The sequence below is a fragment of the Nymphalis io genome, chromosome Z (genome assembly GCF_905147045.1).
Source record: "Nymphalis io chromosome Z, ilAglIoxx1.1, whole genome shotgun sequence".
NCBI lineage: Eukaryota > Metazoa > Arthropoda > Insecta > Lepidoptera > Nymphalidae > Nymphalis > Nymphalis io.
The window spans coordinates 8,628,512-8,649,505 of NC_065918.1; the positions used below are offsets into that span (position 1 = coordinate 8,628,512).

At 32.6% G+C, this 20,994-nt stretch overlaps 4 protein-coding genes across 8 annotated transcripts in view; 3 read left to right on the top strand and 1 right to left on the bottom strand.

Moving 5' to 3' along the window:
• The window catches only part of LOC126780711 (protein Jumonji), a 200,730-nt gene that overhangs the window by 12,956 nt on the left and 166,780 nt on the right, over positions 1–20,994 (top strand). The window lies entirely within an intron of this gene.
• Positions 1,013–2,755, top strand: LOC126780760 (MIF-like protein mif-2). Its single transcript, XM_050505433.1, has 3 exons — positions 1,013–1,218; positions 1,797–1,972; positions 2,621–2,755. Exons 1-3 carry the CDS (start codon positions 1,111–1,113, stop codon positions 2,703–2,705), a joined length of 369 nt encoding a protein of 122 aa, XP_050361390.1. The 5' UTR covers positions 1,013–1,110; the 3' UTR covers positions 2,706–2,755.
• Positions 3,439–14,203, bottom strand: LOC126780713 (probable 3',5'-cyclic phosphodiesterase pde-5). 2 transcript variants are annotated; one of them, XM_050505364.1, is made up of 15 exons: positions 14,108–14,203; positions 13,863–13,935; positions 11,936–12,026; positions 11,121–11,267; positions 10,416–10,558; positions 10,254–10,334; positions 10,005–10,166; positions 9,594–9,758; positions 9,283–9,503; positions 8,712–8,996; positions 8,074–8,638; positions 7,845–8,003; positions 7,558–7,739; positions 4,239–4,431; positions 3,439–4,144 (listed from the first exon to the last, which is right to left on the bottom strand). In XM_050505364.1, exons 2-15 carry the CDS (start codon positions 13,929–13,931, stop codon positions 3,587–3,589), a joined length of 3,021 nt encoding a protein of 1,006 aa, XP_050361321.1. In that variant the 5' UTR covers positions 13,932–13,935; positions 14,108–14,203; the 3' UTR covers positions 3,439–3,586. The 2 variants fall into 2 exon arrangements, with proteins under 2 accessions (XP_050361321.1, XP_050361322.1); XM_050505365.1 differs by lacking the exons at positions 13,863–13,935; positions 14,108–14,203 and having other exon boundaries at positions 11,121–11,263; positions 11,936–12,028.
• On the top strand, positions 17,338–20,783 carry LOC126780747 (mitochondrial thiamine pyrophosphate carrier-like). Its single transcript, XM_050505420.1, has 5 exons — positions 17,338–17,664; positions 17,756–17,847; positions 18,181–18,376; positions 19,040–19,264; positions 20,456–20,783. The coding sequence occupies exons 1-5, from the start codon at positions 17,431–17,433 to the stop codon at positions 20,678–20,680; spliced, it is 972 nt and encodes a 323-aa protein (XP_050361377.1). The 5' UTR covers positions 17,338–17,430; the 3' UTR covers positions 20,681–20,783.

Here is a 20,994-nt window from a genome sequence, read left to right on the forward strand (position 1 = left end):
TTCAATTCCATGCATTCGTTTTGCTTGATGCGTGTAAAAACATACAGACAGACAAAATTTCTAAAAACTGTTGTTGTGGCTTCTGTGGCTTTAGTAAAGACCTTCCTTTGTTTTTATACAGAATTAAAAATATATCTATAATGTACTGAGATCGGCCTATTTTAATTTTACTATAAGTATAGATTTTCAATACCTAATATATTATTACTGAACCGACCAAAACACTCAGTTTTTATTTTAAGTTTTGTAAAAAAAATACAATATTCAAAGATAGAACATTGATTTATAACTTATAAAAAAATTTATAACGTAACCTACATTTATTCGATTTTTAAAATAATATTCGAATCTTAACGTAACTACAGCATTTTTTTCTTTTTATAGATCACCGGTCACGTAACTATTAACATCCTGACAAAGGCCGGACTTACTTAACGACATAAGACCGCTCTAAACAATGCTATAATAAAAAATAAACCTGTGGCGTCCGCAGCGGGATCTTTGTATGAAACCAGGTCAGATGAGCTACACAGATTGTTTTCTATAAATGGTAAAGTAATTTTGATAATACTTATGTACTTATGTAAATATAATATGTACCTACATATTTCAAATACGCCAGATAGTAGATATACAAGTAGTTTAATATATCATAGATATCTGTTATCTTCTTTGTTTTCTTCTTAAAAAATCATAGCTTTTTACCGGTCCAATCTGGGGTTTGAACGTCTAGATGTAGTTTAAAACAGTGCCTTGCATCTGCTAACAACAAGTTTTTCACGCTTCATTCACTTTTAATGGTAGATTTTTCTTAAAATGATCTTTCAATTGGTTCACAACCGGCCATCGGTATCGCGTGTTATACGAAAAAATATATTATCTTTAAATTTAGACGAATTGATAACCTCCTTCTTTTTGAAGTCGGATAATAAAATAAACATTGATATAACTCATTTGCTTATCATATCCACAACGATAATGTGACAAGTATTATATACTATTACTGTAACTGTGTAAGGGAACAAACATTACATAAATGTTTTGAATGGATCTCATCGGTCGTGTATAAAATTTATTTAATATAAATGGTAAATATTTTTAAAAATAAACATGCCGTGCTTAAAAATTATGACTAATATTCTCAAATCAAATATCCCAAAGGATTTTTTAGTTAAAATACTACCAGTTCTTGCTGAAGGAGTCAGAAAATCCCCTGACGTAAGTCTCCAAAATGTCTTTAATAATTATTATTTATTCAATATTTTCTGTCCTATACAATTTAAATTAATTTTATTATGAAACATTGTATAAACCAATTTTATAAAATAGGAACCAAGATGGCCCCTTGATTAGAATTCATGAATCTTAACCGAATTATAACGTGAGTTATATACGTGTTCAATTTCTGTTTAAAAAACTTCATTTCGTGGTAAATAAAAACCTCGTCGAATGAAATTTATAATCATATGCATAAACCTACTTTAAAGCAGCTAGATGCATTGAGTGAAGCTCACCTAGTCTCACACAAGAGTTTAGGGCTAAAGTTAGAAAACCAAAGAATACGTCACATATTTTCAAGCGACAGTCTGATATTACTTGTATTTGCTTATTTATATTCAGGAAAATATAAAATATTATCATTTAATTCATTACCATGCTCTATAAAAAAACTATCGAACAATATAATCATTCAACTGATCATAATCATAATGTAAACACTATTATAAATATATATATATAATCTTTAGCATAATATATAATTTCAGCTTACTCAATTGTATTTACTTATTTCACAGAAGTTTCTTTGCGTTATAGAAGGTGACTGTCAATTGACAATAAATGGCAATTCAACTCTTCCTGGTGTCATAGCAACTCTGGAATCAATTGGGAATTTAGGACCAGAAGACAATAAACGAATCGTAAAACTTTTAACTGCATTTATGGAAAAAGAACTCGGTGTTCCTCCTAACAGGTAAGCCATTCTCTATTATAACCTACATTTATGTTAACAAAGAAACACACGCACTACTTATGATGCAACGCAATCTATCTTTCATTTCCTTAAAAATAGAAACATTTCGAAATTCAAAACACAAAATTATTAAAGTAAGGGATATTCTAAGGTTTACATTTATTGAAAAATAAACACTTTACTACTTAAAAATAGTTGCTGCGGTCCGAAAATTTTAAACGAGTATAATAGCTTCGGGATAAGTCTACTTCCATGCAGCCAATTAAGTCTCTTATTATTTATTCATAATAAATCTTATTTAAACAGGACTCGTATGGAACTTTTATACTCATCAATAATTTTATTATTTTCATGTTCGGTACTTGGAGAATTTACCGAAAATCTGCGAGCAAATAATTACATAACTAGATATTTATTAATATTTTTTATAAATATATTATTTTTTTAATTACGATCTTTTAATAAGGTATAAATTCGAATGAATTTAATTAAAAAATAACACCGTTAGCACGGATTAGTATAAAAAAAAATTAATTAAATTATTTTCATGTTTTGTAATAACTTGAACGGGGTAATTTTTATATTGATATTCAAATGTTTAACAACATTTTCAAATTGGAGTACTATTTAATTATGTCTCGTTTTCAGATTCTTCTTAACGTTCTACGATCTAACTACTTATAATGTCGCAAAAGGAGGTGTAACAATTGAAACTTTATTGGAGCAAATATAAAACATCTACAACACATTTTGAGTCGCGTAAATAAAATTTATTAAAACATATCAATCAAATTTAAACATAATTTCATTTTAGAAATATTCTACTCCTGCAAAAGACCTATAAGCAATAACACAAAACTGCGTAGACAGAAATACAATCATTTATTTTATTTGCACAATTAAACTTGTTCAATACAAAATTATCAAGCGAGAAAAGTTGTATTAACTGCTTTATTTAAAATCATTAACGCAACCAATTTTAAGGCTAAAAGATATTTTATTATATTCATAGAAAGCATATGATTTCCGTCTTAATAAAGTTTACGCAACAGTAAGGGTTATCATCGTGGCCTATAACCTTTCCACACGATCAAGGAAACATAAAGAGTAAATCTAAAGGTAGTTTCCGAGTTCAACAATAGTATAAAAACATTGTACTACACGAAATTTCATAAGTAATTTTATGTTTTTATATAAGCTGCGGCATAAAAATACGACTATTTTATGTGAGTTAAGTACTCAAATAAGTACTATCCCATAAGAAAGAGGATAAGAAGAGGTTATCTAATAAGCAATTGCTATCTAATTTTTTTTAAAACGGTAAGTATCGTCGAAGAGTATTTATTATTTCTACATATATTACAAAAAGAAACAAAATAAAATTGTCCGTAATAAATTCGCAAAAAATAGTTTCGTACGAATATCTGATCATGAAAAGGGTACAGTTTGTAAATTAAAATGCGTAATGTTTATGTACGTAACATGTACTTATTTATAAAGATTTTATATTAACAAATTAAAACAATCTCTTTAAATTTAAATTAAACAAAAATTATTGTATTATAATTCATGTCATTTTGAGTTTGTTAATAATCGAATCAACTTTACCTAAATTTAAATTTTATTTTTCTCGTCTTTATCATCATCATCATCATCATTAGATTCGAATCTAATGATTTTAAGTGACCTTTTTTGTTTTGTAACCACTCCTTCATCATCAACCCAATTACCTTCAATATCTTGCCAAATACTAACAGTTTTTGCTTCAGCTTTATCTGTTAGAACTTGATCATCCTCCCATGATACCGAGTCAGATTTAATACACTTCCATCCTGCTCTCATTTCACCGCTAATTTCCTGAATATGTTTTTCGTCGTCATCGTCCTGAATTTCTTGTATATCGTGTCCAATGTTAGATAATTCCTTATCATCTTTAACTTGCATATCTGCTTCTTCTAATAAATCTTCACACTCATCTTCATCAAAGTCTGATTCAGTTACAAAGTCTAAAGTATCGTCCTCTTTTGAAGATTCCACTTTTTCTTTAACGATAACCTTTGATTTCCAATTACTAAGATTTCTCAAGGACATAATGTACATAGGTTTAGTTTTTGGGAGAATTTTGTATAGCATATTGTAGCACGGTACACATATTTGACTTAAAAAGCCAACCTAAAAACAAAATATATTTATCAGTTTTTGAAGACATTATATGAAATGAAATGAACTAAAAGTCATATAACAACAGGCTTATTATTTAAATCACCTGACTTGATGGTTGTTCTTCTGGCTTGTTCCTATCCATCATTGGTATTGGAGTTTTTCCAGCAGCCCTTTCTTTATCACCCTGGTCATAGAACTCTTCAAAAATAACCTTAACTGTTTTAATTTGTATATCCCAAGGTTTAGTAGAAGCCGACAAATCTGCTGCAGTCATTGAAATCGCCATGGCTAAATCTCTGAATTAAGTTACAAATTATAATCAAATAAGTTAATTTTGGCACGGGATAATATACGGGATAATATATATATATATATATATATTTTTTTTTTTCTACTTTCGGGTTCTTCTATTTTTTACTTTACGCTTAATTTAATCATGTAATTGACGAATTAACCTTATTATAAGTGCTTGCTCAGATAAAGTATATTTAGATTTATGATTGAATGTTTTTTTCAATCAATCAATCAACAGCCAATAATAATATAGGAATATACGGGATAATATATATATATATATATTTTTTTTTTTTCTACTTTCGGGTTCTTCTATTTTTTACTTTACGCTTAATTTAATCATGTAATTGACGAATTAACCTTATTATAAGTGCCTGCTCAGATAAAGTATATTTAGATTTATGATTGAATGTTTTTTTCAATCAATCAATCAACAGCCAATCATTGTCGCCAAAGCTCCCTGTCCTCCGCCTTCCGCATCCAGTTGGTGACTTTGAATTTGTGGACTAGTCCCGCAGTTAGTGTCCACGTTTCGGCACCGTATGTCATGGCAGGTAAGACGCATTGGTTGAAGACTTTCGTCTTCAAACATTGCAGTATAGACGACTTGAGGACTTGACGAAGGTTGCCAAATGCTGCCCATCCCAAGCGAATTCTTCGATCGGCTTCCTTCTCGAAGTTGTTCCTACCGACTTGTATTATCTGTCCTAGGTAGGTATATTCACTAACAACTTCAAGAGGTTTCCCCTCGACGTATATCGGTCCTGGCACGACATGCCTATTGAACATGACCTTGGTCTTGTCCAAGTTCATACCGAGACCGACACGCCGGGAAGACTCGCCTAGGCTACGCAGCATTTCGGTGAGTTGTTCCAGCGACTCTGCTATGATGACGACATCATCGGCAAATCGAAGGTGTGAGACGTACTCGCCGTTTACATTGACTCCATACCCAGCGTCTTGAAAACGTCTTCCAACGCGTTGGTGAACAGTTTTGGGGATATTAGATCCCCCTGTCTCATCCCTCTGCGCAGTTGGATCGTCTTCGTCTTACAATCCTGGATGTGGACAGTCATTGTAGCGGCGTTGAACAGACATCTCAGTACCTCGATATATCTCCAGTCGATATGACATCTCTGCAATGAGTCGAGCACTGCCCAGGTTTCGATGGAGTCGAAGGCTTTCTCGTAGTTCACAAATGCCAAACACAGCGGCTGATTGTACTCTTCGGTCTTCTGCACAATCTGCCGAACAGTATGGATGTGGTCCACGGTGCTGTAGCCTGATCGAAAGCTGGTTTGCTCAAGGGGCTGGAACTCGTCAAGTCGTCTGGCGAGACGGTTCGTGACGACTCTTGAGAACAGCTTATACACGTGACTCAGGAGGGAGATTGGTCTGTAGTTTTTCAAGAGGGTTTTATCACCTTTCTTGAAAAACAGTACCACCTCACTCCCGCTCCACATTTCTGGGGTCCTGCCATGTCGGATGACGGAATTAAAGAGGCTTGCTAGCTCTTTCAGGACCGGAGTCCCACCTGCCTTAAGCAACTCTGTTGTGATTCCGTCACATCCCGAAGCTTTGTTTTTTTTTTAAGCTGTTCTAGAGCCACCCTAATCTCGCCTTGGTCAGCGACCGGGAGCCCCTTGGAATAATGGCGCGTAAGAGGGGCGCGCTGGTCATCAATACTGATTCCCACGGGTTTATCCGATCTTGAAGAGAACAACTGCCCATAAAACCTCTCTACTTCTCCGACAATCTCAGGCCTAGAGGTAACGACCCCACCATTTTCAGTTTGAAGTTTTGTCAGAAGCGGCCTCCCAAACTTGCGAGCGAACACTTTCGATCCCCGATTTTGCTCAATCGCAGCCTTGATGGCACGGGTATTGGAGCATCGGAGATCGCGTCACGTCAGCGTTTTTATTGTCCGTTTAAAGCCTTATCTGACAAAAACGATGGTAGTTCTCGTCGTTTTCTTATGAGCTCGAGTGTCTCAGCAGAGAGTTTTGGTGCGTTGTTTCTTTTCTGTGGCGGAAAACACTTGCGGGGTGTGTTTTACAGTATTTTGACCAGCACGTCAGTTTTCTCATCAATGCTGCTTACGGTTTCCAACGCGGTGAATTGATTTTGAAGTTCCATTTGGAACTTTTCGGTGCCTTGAGCAGCTTGGAGCATGGTAGGTCGGAGAAGAGACCTCATCATTCTCGATCTTTCGGCTTTGAAGTCGATATTTAGAGTGCCTCGAACCAAGCGGTGATCACTTCCCGTATTAAACCTGTTGATCACTGAAACATCTCTAAATATGTGCCTTTTATTCGAAATGATATATGTAGTCTATCTCGTTCCTTGTCACGTTATCGGGGCTTCGCCAGGTCCACCTCCTCTGAGGCGTCTTTTGAAAGAAAGAATTCATCAAAAAGAGCTTCTGCGCTTCGAGAAAGTTTACCAGCATTTGCCCCCTGTGGTTTCTGCAGCCCAAGCCGTAAGGTCCAACTTTCGATTCACCGCTATCTTGTACTCCCACTTTATCATTAAAGTCTCCCATAACAACATTGTAGTGGGCCTTTAAGGTGTCGTTGAGGGCCTTTTCGATGTCCTCGTACATCGCTTCGACCACATCATCAGAGTATGCCGAAGTTGGCGCATATACCTTTACGACCTTCAGGGAGTACCTGTCGGAAAGTTTTAGGACAAGGTACGCTACCCGGTTCGACACACTACTGATTTCCACAATGCTGCTAATGAGATCCTTTTTGACTAGAGAACTGACACCACCCTGGGAGAGGTTATCACCTCCGCGGAAGTAGAGTAAGTTACCGGACTCTAGAGTTATCGTGTCCTCCCCCTGTCTTCGGACTTCTGCCATTGAGGAGGGTTTGCCCATACTCGCCGCACTGGGCAGGCGTTTTGGCGAGCGCAGTAGGGGGGGTAAGATGTTTATGGGGGGGACGCTGCTGCTCTTCCTCCCTTTTCCTCGTCCCTCAGTCGCCTCTTACGACACCCACGGGATGAGATTGGGGGAGCCACTCACACACGGCAACGTTTTTTTAATTTGAATTAACTAAGATGATTAATATTAACACCAATTAAATTACCTACTAAGAAACAATTTATAATTAGATTACACCTACCTGTGACCAGGAACTGCCCAATTAAACTTTGAGTGCTTAGGGCTCGGTCCAATAATTTCTTTTAGTTTTGCTAAATTGGGAAAGAACGCTGCAAGGTCTGTAGCTAATATACAGTGCCTTATGTAGCGTAAAATATCCTTGTATTCGTCACTGGATAAATGTGAAAAGATATTGTGTCCATCCTAATGAAATGATAAATATATATTCAACTACGCAACTTAGAGTAAATCTTAAAATTATTATTTATATTCCAAGTTATTTTTTGAATTCTACTAATATTTAATTACCTGCTGCAAAATAGTTACAGTAATATTGAAATGATGATGTTCCAAAGGTGACGTGGTGTACATGGCTGCCAAAGGGGAGGCCGTCTCATTCATGTACTTGTTTGTATAACCCCTATGATCCAGATCATGACAAAGACAAGCTACAAACAATGCTAAGCGCTAAAATAAAGAAAAAGATTTATTTTCTGTCAAATTGTTGAACAATATAAATAAATAACATTAAATTTACCATTTTATAATCAAAACGCTTTCGGTTATCACTTTTTAAAATTACGTACATAGCATGAGCGACTGACCAGCCATGGTCAAAATTGTGATATGGAACTGTTCTATAGTTTTTTTTAACTGTTAATATAAATCTAGTTATAGTTTCAAAATCGAATTTAGAGAGTTCGAAGAGGTCATCGAACATCGTTATGACAGCCTTACATTTTTGAAAATCATCTAATTGATATGGGTCTAAATAGAAGTCGTATATATTGGCCACTATCTGTTTATTATCGGAGAGAATCTCTTGGACTTCATGTTCTCTACATGTATTATGATAACTCAGAACTTCTAAGGCCACTCTATATTTTTGTTCTTTCCTCATTATTTTGTCATAAAGTCTAGCATGATGGAGAGCTAGTCCAAAAAATGTAGAAAATATTTCAAATGCGACTTCGTCTTCGTGGTCAAAGTTGTCATTATTGCGCTTATTGACCATCTGCACCACACCTATTACCTTTCCTTGAACTTTAACAGGCATACATAAAATGCTTATTGTTTTGTAACCAGTCGCTTCGTCCACCTCTCTGAAATTATTTTAAAATGAAAATATTTTCCTACTACATTAATTTAATAAAATATTTTTGCTAATAAACTGACCTGTTAAACCTGTAGTCGGAATATGCGTCTGGTATATTCATAGTTTCTCCAGACAATGCTACATGGCCAGCAATACCACGATTGATTGGCATTCGTATCTCTTTTTTTTCCATATCCCTACCTTGACCGGGTTCAAATTTTAAATCAAAAACGGTTGACACTAATTCAAAGTTACTATAATCCACTAGAAACAGAGATGCTCTGTCTGCATTTACAAGTCTCTGGGCAAATTCCAATATTCTTTTAATTAATTGATCAAGTGACACCATTTCTTCAAATATTGCTCTATAAAAACACAATATGTCTTTTCAAAGGTAAAGGTGAAACTTTAGTGGGTAATAGATTTACTCATAGTTATTGGCCTTCACAACCATATCATTTTTTTAATTTATTCAAATGAGACTGTTACTTTATACAAGGATTAATTTCATTTGGTAATGTCTTTTTTTAGACAGAACTAAAATTTTTTTATAGCCACTCTTTACTAATGCAATCCGAACAAGTAGTTCATAAATAATTATTAAGATTAAACTGTAAAATAAATCAAGTACTACAGCATTACTATACTTACTTAACAACATCTAATAAAAAATCTGACATATTGCGTTCTCTTTTCTTGTCCAAGTATAAGTTACAGTAATGTAAAATTAAACTTCCCCAAACAACAAAGTCGGAACTAATTTTTTCATCTTTATCTTCAAATTTATCCTTAAGTCGCCACATTTCTATAACATATGCTGTTTTCCCATTGGCTGTCAGAATTGGCTGGTACAGAACATGATTAGCTTCATTCTATACAATTAATTAACACAAAATTAGAATTATAGTAAAGGTAAGAAAATTATAACAAGGTATGATTAGTTTCGGTAAAATAAAAATTACCTCATTTTTTATGTCGAAGGTGTGAAGCAAAGAATTTGATATTTTTGGAAATGAAAAATCATCTTTTTTTGACAAAACTAAACAAGCTCCGTTTTTCGCCACTTTTAGTACATTTTCAATCTGATCGGTCTTTGCTATAGCCAATCGCGTCGACGTAAGAAGATCCTAAAAATATCAAAGGTGTTGTTGTTGTTGTTGAAATGCTTAGACTTTATAAGCTTTAACTTTGCTATTTATGATTCGTTTACAAGTAAAATCGAACCTTTTTTAACATTTTATTTTTAGTAGTTTCTCGAATAATATTTTCTCTAATATTTAAAATGTCGATAATTTAAATAATAGATAGGCTAGCACTGACGATGACTACTATGATTATTATCATTATTACAATTAGAATGACATTATACTCACTGAGGTAGAATCAAATTCAAAATACTGAACGAATGTAGGATGATCGGGGTATAGTTTATATACTCTATACGCGTCCACGCAAACAGAAAAACTCATAAAACGCGCAAGCTCTAATGTAATAGAATGCTCATTTGTATCTCCATTTAATTTATTGACCAATTCCTACAATTTAAGATGATGATGATCATGTTGTACCTGTATTAGTAAAATATATTTTAATGTTTTTAATTTTATGCACTGTATGCTTACCATGAATATTTCTTTTTTTGTAATTTTTTTTTTATGACCATGTCTCAGCAGACATTTATTGCTCAAAAATGGTTTATTTTCCTGTAACGTAGAAACAATTATGAAAGGTATAGATGCATATCATATATATTAACAAATAAATATAAATAGAAAATCTCTTACTATATCTCTGGTCATTTTTTTTACTAACCACCGTTCCACCTGATTTATAGGAACGCTGTCAGTGATGTATGCCTCCAAGAAATCACGGTTTCGGTCAAGATAATCTATTATGTCAACTTCAATGTCCTTAGTAGAATGTTTCGCTGTAAAATAATATACACATTTCATAAGAAAAACGTAATTTTCAATAATGAAAGAAATTATTATAGTATATTCTATTGTTTTTGTATGCTACTTAGCACAAGTGGCGTGAAGTAGGTGTGTTTAATCAAAAGTGCCTCTCTACGAATCATTTTCAAGCTATATTTGATCTTGTTAACATTTTATCAACACCAATAAATTTTGACAAAAATATTTTCAAAACAAATAGTTTCAATACTATTTAAAAAAAGATGTATAATTAATTTGAATCAAGCTTTCAAAGAGCATTATGTTGAAAAATGTATGTATTTAGTATGGATATATTAAACATACAAACAGTACTTACCTTACACTAACCACTAAAAATAAAATGTAATTTTCCAAAAATACATTTTATTTTTCATTTTTTAAAAAGATTTGTCTGGCTTTGGCTGCTTACAGTTTGCTCATGATAGTTTGCGTATTATAAATATTTAAATTACATTAGATTTATATATTTACCTTACAGTAAAGTTTTTTTGTTTGTTCTTTTTTATAAATTAAACTGTAATGATTCTTTATTACCTAGTCTCTTTGATTTTTTATCCATCTTGATATCGGCACTATTTACAACAGAAACGTTCTTTGCAGACTTCCCTCTGTGGTAACGCGACCACTGCTTACATTCCAACGTAGCAGACTTTGATGATGTACAAGTTTCTCGTTGACTATCTTAAATATATTTGTTGTTAAATTAGTTTCAGTTATATGAAACAAAAAAGATCAATACCTAAAAATGCATATAACTAGCTCATTTCTTCCTCGCTTAGGTCGAGATTGGGATGATGGGAGGGGAATTATTTCTGGTCTTAACCTGAAGATGATAGGGTCAAAGGACTACTCGCTAAAGGTATGTGCTGTATAACATCACAAGAAGGGAAGCTTTGTAGTGTTGGATTCAAAACGCAATGAGGAGGTATTTGAATATGAACGTGTACTTAGTTATTAAACAAAACGCTCATGAGAATATAATCTGACAGAGTATGTTTGAGGTAAGCTTAGCAGAAAGGTTTAAACAAATCCAGAACCACAGGAGGCCTCAAAAGTGCATTGGCAGAAGTATGTAATCTCATACCTCTAACTTAAGCACACCTGTTTTAGAAAGTTTAAGGATTTAGACAATATAGCCAAAAAGAAGAGCTTATGGTCGATTTTTTTAATAGCATTTCTATTCTTCTACATTGTTAATTGGAATAATGTAGTGCATATTTTATGAATATTTGTATATTCGTCTTCATTATTGAAGGCAAATATACAAACATACTAAGAACATAAGCCATATATATATACACACATATATATTTACCATATTAAGTTAAAATATAATAAATCAAACCTACTAAATTCGCTCGGAATAACAATCGGCGGAAGCAAACGTGAAGATCGACTTTCAGGTGACAATCCTTGCATTAAGGAATGCCGACCACACGCCTGAAACAGAAAAAAAAGTTAACTGCTAAACCTCAGCAAACTATTGCTATGTATAAAAATAATTTAAATAAACCTAAAATTATTGCACAAATTACAATGATATATGTTCATAAATGCTAATATTTTTAAATACAAGAACATTACATTCGCGCCTGTTACATCAACAAAATGTTATATTCCAAAACCATCTTCCAGACACATCTAGTATAGTTCTATGTATATTGTATTAATAATTTTTTTCAGGTATTAAAAAATTTTTTAGGTATTAAAAAAGGCTGCACGTTTTTAAATATAGACAGATAAATAATTATGTAAAATACTTCGTTTGAATTATTTATGTGAAGGTGGCGTGTGCTGCATATTTTACTTGTCGATGTCTTCGTTCGATCGATCTCATTTCAACTTAAATTATTAATGAAGTTCATGGCATTATTAATAATAGTTATGTACTAAGAACAAATATTTATTGAATGGAAAATTTATTGTTTCATTTCATAATCTATTTGAGTGCTGGCCTGAGCAATTATGAATATAGATGCCGTATAGATGATTAACAATCAACTATTGTGTGAGTTACATTGTTCGAACATTTTGTTAATTGAAATAACATAGAAAACAATGGATAATAAACGCAAGTTTAATTTGACAGTGATTCTATAATGTTGCTTCGTAAATAAAAATATTCGTTTTTAGCGTGCATACAGTTTTTGGTATCTGATATCCGCTTCTCATTTGTAGTTAGGTATTCATATTACTGCCTCGTTGGTGTGTTTGTGTAGGCTAGTGTATACCTAATACACCATTTTGAATCTTGTAAAAGTTTGTTATTATATAAGCGGATGTTATGGCTATCAATTTCCAAGGGCATGAGAAGGGATAGATTGTGAAATTGAGTGGGAGCGCGCTCCCTCCGAGTGGGCCAGCCTACGAAGCGCCGACGAAAAAAGCGACGAGTACCCTTCCAACTTACGCAGGTAATGACTGGTCAGGATTGTTTTGGTGCAGCCCGTGAAACCGTCCAGTAAACGCTGGAGTTGTGCCCCACGTGTGAGAAGAACTCACCCGAATCAGGAACGATACCACTCGACGAAGACGATAAAAGCGTCGTCCTGAGGATTTACCTCAGCATCTCGGATAGCATCGATCTATCGTATGTGCTTATTAGTAGATCAAGTTCGGGGGTTCATGATCACAATCGCTCCCTCTAAGCCACGAGCAGATCATTTAATGGAAAGGGTTGTGCTCTACTATGCCTAGCGCCGGCTTGCTTATACTAAATCGTAATCGTAAATATTACAGAAACAAACTCGTACAAGCACCACAAGGTTGTCATATGCTTATTTTCTTTTAATATTTCATCTTGTGCTCAACGGTGAAGGAAAACAAAGTGAGTAAGCCTGCATGTATTAGATGATCTGACACATACTTATCGATTAAGTCGCATTTGAGTAACATTGTTGAATTAACTCAAAACCTCCTTAAGAGAAGAGGCACCGTTGGCCCAGCAGTGGGAGCTTTACTTTTACTTAACTAATGTCACAAAAATGATTCTTGCTAAGCCAAAATATGGATAATTTTGATTATATTCGCACAATAAAACAGTACTCTAAATTACATGGAATTAAAGCAGGGATTTTTTGAAACATTAAATAGAAAATGTAATATTTATAATATAATTATTTTTATATAAATAAACTCATTTAAAATCTTTTAAAACGCTAGCAACACAGTTATAATAATATAATTATTATTTGCTTTGTTTACATATCAATTAAAATACATTATAAAATAAGAAATATTCATTATAATTCGCAAATAAGTAGAAAAAATATTTACCTTATTCCTGCGCGGCTCGTCTTCATTTAACCGAACGTCGTTTGGTCTCTCCTTACGCTGATCTGACATTTTACTATAACAATAAAAACACAAGCGAATTTCAATACATCGAATTGATAACTATACACAAATAATAATAAATGTGTGAGTAAAATGAATAAACATATGCATTTGCACAATATGATATGTATTTATTGAGGTTTACAATTACAATTTCTATAAGTTTAATGCAAAAATCCACTTACATTATTATTATTATAATGAGTTATATCTATCAAATACAATATTCAATTTGAGCTAATTTTAACAATTTGACTTATTATTCGCGATATGCCCGCTCCGCAAGGAGGCTCAAAAACAATAAGCGCTCTATGACAGACCGTAGTGGTCACCCAATAAATGTACGGAACTTCGTCAGGGTCATCTGATATCGATATTTATACTAACTATAGATGCAAATATTTGTTGATACGACTCGTTACGTCCGACAAATCTTCAATTTATTCACATTATACATTTAATGAGATTGATTTGTGACACTCGATAAATAATAATAGAAAATCACAAAAGCTTCGGTCTCATGAATATTTTATATGAATACATTTTCGATCTGTATGTGCTTTCATTGTTCTACATATCTTATCGCGTTGCGACTTTATCAGTGTAATAATACTGCATATCCTGGAAATATATTGATACTTAAAGTAAATATTGATGTTTAACCATTATATTAAATTAAGTTCTGAATCCTTTACAACTACTTAAAAGTATTTCGATATATTTTGTTATTTAAGATTTTTTTTGTTATTATATTTATAAGAGCATTTAATTAGGATTATTCATGCCTGTTTCATAGAATTTGCCATATCGATTGAACTTTATGGGCTCTGCTTCGATTTGTAATTAATACTCGTAAATATCATATATTGATGATATAATGTTATAAACATATATGCTAAAACCACATTTATATGATGTAACTGTACAACATTTTACAAAATTCAATATACCTAATTAGATATAATTCAATTATAACATTACTTGTTGTATTTTTGTTGTATGACATTCAAAAATCCTGACCTCTGATATTCTGATAATTATTTTTACATATGAAAACTTTTTCAGTTTCATCATGGCACCATTTTTCTACTAATTTTATGAATGATGATTTGAGGGGGTATGAATAAAGGTAACCTTTAAGCAGTCATCGCGCAAACGTGAGTTGGGGTTGAATGGGACCAAGTTAGTAGAGTTTTTTCTACATTCTTAGAACTACGCTCTGTGACAATACAGAACAGTGGATTTGGTGTATTTTCCTTGCTTTAGTATGAAAATCTGCCCAAGAGGCAGCGAACTGAGAGAGATTTAGTAATATAATTAATTGTTTAAAATTTTGGTTTTGATCAATTATCATTCTGTTCATTTTCTTCTCCTTCTTATTTCTAATAGTTTAGTAGAAACTTAATTTATTTGTCTGTTATCATGTTAATATTTAAGTAATTTTGTTCTATTTGTTTACTGAATAATAAATAAATATAGATAAAAACGGCAAACACGGCAATCTACATATATAAAAACCAAGCATTTTAGAAGTATCTACCTCCAATGACATCGTAAAATGCTCAAAATATTTTAGTATTGAGAATGCAACGTTGATTTTCTGTCCCAACATATAGTTATAGAGAAAAAAATGTGCAATATTTAATACACCGGAAAGTCATCATGCTGCCTCTGTTCCAGTACCAACCATTCTTCGAGTTAAAATAATCAAAAGGTAGCCGGTAAGGTACTGTTCAGCTTAAAACAGGACATTTTGTAAACATTAACGACCTAACTAAAATATTGCAGTAATTACAACATTTGACAGAGGAATGATAAAATAATTTGCGCGTGTAAACGTATACAATATTATTATCAATTGCATTAATTTACATTGTAAGCTAATAAAAATCACCACTTTGTTGCATTGAGCTAAAGCTACAATGGATAATAATCAAGAATGACTTGTTTACCGAAAGTGAGTTTTTTTTTTATTGTTTGTTACCCTTTTCCGTTTACAACTATTCAACCGATGATCATGAATGAATGAATATATATATATATATATTGGCAGGATGGGCGAGAGATTGATGCATCTTCCTTCGGGAATACGCGCGTTCTGATCTCTCGCTAAAGCTATTAAAAAATATTACACCCCATCATATTGCCTCTACTGGTGACAGGGGGGTCGGTTCATTTTTGCCCAGAGTATCGGAATTGCGATTCAAAGGATAAACGCTGCTAGCATTCATGCCACCGTTCCACGCGGTCACGATTTGTACAGTAACTATTCTTAATTTTTATTTGTAAAACAAAAAAAACACAATGGTGTAATCAAAAAGTTTTCATCACATTGAAAAAGGCACCTTTGCTTTTTTATAGGGATTACCGTTCAAAAAGATGTGTCGATACACACCAAGTTTTTCAAATTATGACATTTTTTATATTGTAGTCCCAATGTACGCGATTTGAAAATTTCACGAGCAGGATATATACATAACATAACATATATAATACTAGTTATGATATCTCAATTTATCAATGTTCTCGTAATTACTAGAATGCAACAGTTTTTTCATCAAGTTATAATAGACATCTAATAAAATTCAAAAGCAAAATATATATAGTTTTTCATATTGCATGCTATGAAGTACTATTATGAAGTGCCGCTTCTAAAAAATCTAATATAACATTTATTTTAATCGTTTCAGACGCAAACAGTTTTCTGTCAGAGGAGTCGTCTATCTGAGATCATTTTGGACGAGGTGTATATACGACGCATATACGATGATTGACGATTTCACATACAGTGGAAGCGCAAAAGTATTCCTAGGCGAAGGAGAAAATACTCGCAACTAAAATATCCACCCATCTTCACCATGATAAATTTCAGCTGATTATGTAATTTTAAAGTCTATCACAGTTAAAAATCGGCTTAATTGAATTAAAGGCGACATGCATAAAATGTGGAAATTTTATCGATAAGATTCATGCCTGGATCAAATTATTAACATTAATAAAAGTTAAAAATACAAACTTTCATGATATTCAAATTATATATACATTCCATGAAAACTATTTCAATTTAAAAATTATTACTTTGTAGACTAAGCTGAAATAATAAAAAAGTAAAGATGCTTATTTTCGAAAATAGTAAAATCATTGTAATATTAATAATATATATATATACCGTCACTATATTTATAATATATAATAAATTTATCGACGTTGACAATCAATGTGTCCTCAACCCTGATATTTTGCTTTGTATACAACCTTACAACTCGATATCATATCAAAACTATATGCATCTCATTCTAACAATAGCAAAATTACCTGAGCGAAGAGCGCAAATACTTATTAATTAGTTTACGCTCAATAAAGCTTCTTTTACGACTTATTGATTGTTCTGAGGTGCAAGAATTCCTGTGTTTTTGATGGCTTCAAATTACCTGTCAATATATAAGTAAATGATACAAAATGATAAATAATGAAGGTAATGAATTATCTGACTCAAATATGACTTAAAATGGTAGGTTATCGAAAAGATGAATCATTGACCCCAAATCAGAAGTTAATAGCAGGTGGTATTTCTGGGATGGTAACACGGTTTTTAACTCAACCGTTGGATGTATTAAAAGTGAGAACTCAACTACAAAAGAAAGTAACAAAAGGTAAACCACCAAATGTTTTCGAGACAACTAAAAAGATTTTCTTCGAAGAAGGTGTCACAGCCTTCTGGCACGGCCACAACCTCGGTCAGGTAAGACTCTAATAGATGTCATACTTGAATACAAAAATACTTATATCACAAATAAGATGAAGTTTGAATTTCAAAATCATTATTCTTACAGATGCACTCAATAATATCTACGACATCACAGTTTTACGTTTACGAAGTGACAACCAAATATGTTTTTAGTTCACATGTAAATCCTAAATATAAGTAAGTAATAAGAATTTACAATTACAAACTAACTGCTTAAATTAGTTGGTTTATAAATCCAGATCTATATTAATGATATTTCAAAAATTATGCTACGTCACTGTTTATTATATTTACTATCGTACGTTTTTCGAGATAAAAATCTATCTACCTTGAAAACCCAGTTGATTGTAGTGATAGACAGGCGAATTTTATTAAATTTGAATATCCACAATCTAAAATATTTATAACACACTCTTGTGAGTTTAATCGACATTGCAATATAAAACTATAAGGCGCTAAACTAATTAAAATAAAAACGAAAATTTAATGATGAATTATTTGTTATTGTAGAAGTTTTCTTGAGTTTATGTGTGGAATATGTGCTGGCTGTTGTAGCGCCACACTATCCACACCTCTAGAAGTAATACGAGTTCGACAGATGTTAATAAAGGAACAATATAGAGGTTTTATAAATGGTACCAAAGCAGTATACAAATCTGGTGGCTTACTAGCATTTTACGAGGGATGGGCAGCTGGAGTCCTCATGGTAATATCATTTTAAATAAAACTTTAAGGTTTTTAAATCCTACATTAAAAGTAAATTAATATGCATTGAGTTTTTTATCATTTAAATAATCATTTGAATAATCTTATATTGAACAAGATTATTCAAATGATAAAAAGCTTGAAGTCGATATTTGTTGATTTACGAGTAGAGCATATTTGGATACCTAACTACCTATGTTATTTAATTGGATGAAGTTAGATGAGTGTAATCACTGTATTTTAATCAGTTCTTTTCGGAAGAATATACGTTACAGACCGCGCGATAGCTATAAATTTAATATAATCTTAAAATACTACTTTAATAAAGTATATTTATATTTTTAGTTTCAAGTGGGCATCTTTAGCCATGGTAGGTATTTGCATATCTGTTATATAAAATTGACTACAACCGCGTTGATTTAAAAGATAGCTTGTATGGCTGTAGATCAGGAGCATTCGGTTTGAATGAGTCGAACGAAATACTATCTGTAATTGCGCATATACACTTATGTACTATAAATTATCCTGCGTTGTTTGCTAATCTCCGGGAAGAATGGCTGCCTTGGCCGAATTAAGTAATGAGGGCGACATCATCATCATCATTACATTTATAATCGTTAAAAATATCTTCGTATTTTTGCTATTTTTTTTAATTGATTTTCAGTTAGGGCCTCAAGTTGGAATAACCTTCTCCGTGTTCAGTTTTCTACAGCCACTCTTCCTCAACTATCTGTACAGCTGCAATGGAAATTGTACCCACCCAAAAGTGAATGCCCATAAGCCTGAGCATCTTCTCTTTGCCACGACTGCCGCCGGCAGCATCGCTGGTCTCATCGCTAAAGTCCTAACGTATCCGTTGGATCTAGCAAAGCGTCGATTACAAATAGGAGTAAGTACTAAAATCAATAAACTTACTGTCGAAATTAACTATGCAAAATAACATGAAAATAAAAACAAAATAATAGAGACTGCCTAACTCATTTTGTTATCGCCTGTTATCATCAAATATAATAAAAGGAAGTATCTGTTAGAGTTTATCTATTTTCGGGTATATTTAGAATAATTTCATTCTATCTAATCTGTAAAAACTCGGACCGAACGAACCGAAAACAAATACTTAAGCTTAAGTATTTTCAAACGACCACCTACCTGTTAGAAATATGTCAAAACTATAAACCTTAAAATTTGACATATGCTATCGCGGCCTTTTTTTAAACCTTTTTAAGAGGAACAATTCCGTCATACCATGATTGTTGCGCAACTTTAACGTTTTACGAAGCGAACGCAACGAAAGCTTTCAAAAGAAATAATTTTTCCCCGTTTTTGCAACATTTTTCATTGATGCTCCGCTCCTGAGCGGTTGTAGCGTAATATTATATAGCCTAAATATAGCTTAACTCAATAAATGGGCTATCTAACACTAAAAAACATTTTAATTTGAACCTGTTAGTTTCTGAGATTACCGCGATCAACCAATCAAACTGTTCAGCTTTATAATATTAGCATAGATTAAAAGACGAATCAAACGGTTTTGAAAGAAGACGGACTATACAATGTAGGACTAGACATTTTGTGACGCTAGAGTTTTTATAAGTGGAACTTTTGATATTGGACGTTTAAGGAAACTGGACATTATGGGACTGGATGTAATGGAGCCCTGGTCACTTTACCATACTAGACATTGTCATCCAGAATGTAAAAACCTAAAGTCTAGTAAGTTGATTCAGTCACGTAACGAAAGGAGCATTACGCATGAAATAACTCAACCGAAATAGTAATTTATGTCGAATGTCCAGCTTAGACTTTCTCAAGTTTCTACAGTCAGAAGTAGCAATTTTGATGTGAATATATATTATTATAAGAAAAAATATGTAATGTAATTGTAAGTGTAAACTAAAAATTCAATTGACATAATTTTTGTGTTTACACCGTTAACATTCTTGAAATTCGATTGTAAGAAATATGTTACCAAAAACAAAATCATCCATACCGAAAATATACTTAAGACTATAAATGCTTGATGGCAATCATAATTGTATTACAGTGTAAGCTTGTAATTTTTTTGCATTTTTATTTTCAGAGTCATAAAGCGGATGCAAAATTTTACACGCCAACAACATCAAGAAACTTAGTCCAATGCACGAAGTTAATGCAATGTATCTCAGAGACATATAAAGTAGAGGGTTTCTGGGGTTTGTATAGAGGATTATCTGTCACAATATATAAAGCCCAGATGACGAACATCGTAACATTTACGACTTACGAACTTGTATGTTACTTTATAAGACAGATGAGAGATACCTAAAGATAAAAAATAATCTGTTTATTCAACTATTCAACAAATGCCTTCTTTATAATGGCGACTATTTATTTTGCTACAAAGTGTAGTGTAATCCTGTAATCTTGTATTTTATGTATGTACTCGTATATTATTGTCTATGTCGTATACTATTGTCTATAATCTTTCTAGTGCTGTTACAAGTGATAAGTTGATTAAATGGGTTACTTATTTTAAATATATAAATATCTATTATATATTAACACTTCTTTTAGGGTAATAAAAAAATGTATGGATAAAAAAACCGTTTATTTTTCTTTGGTTCCTACATTATATAATGG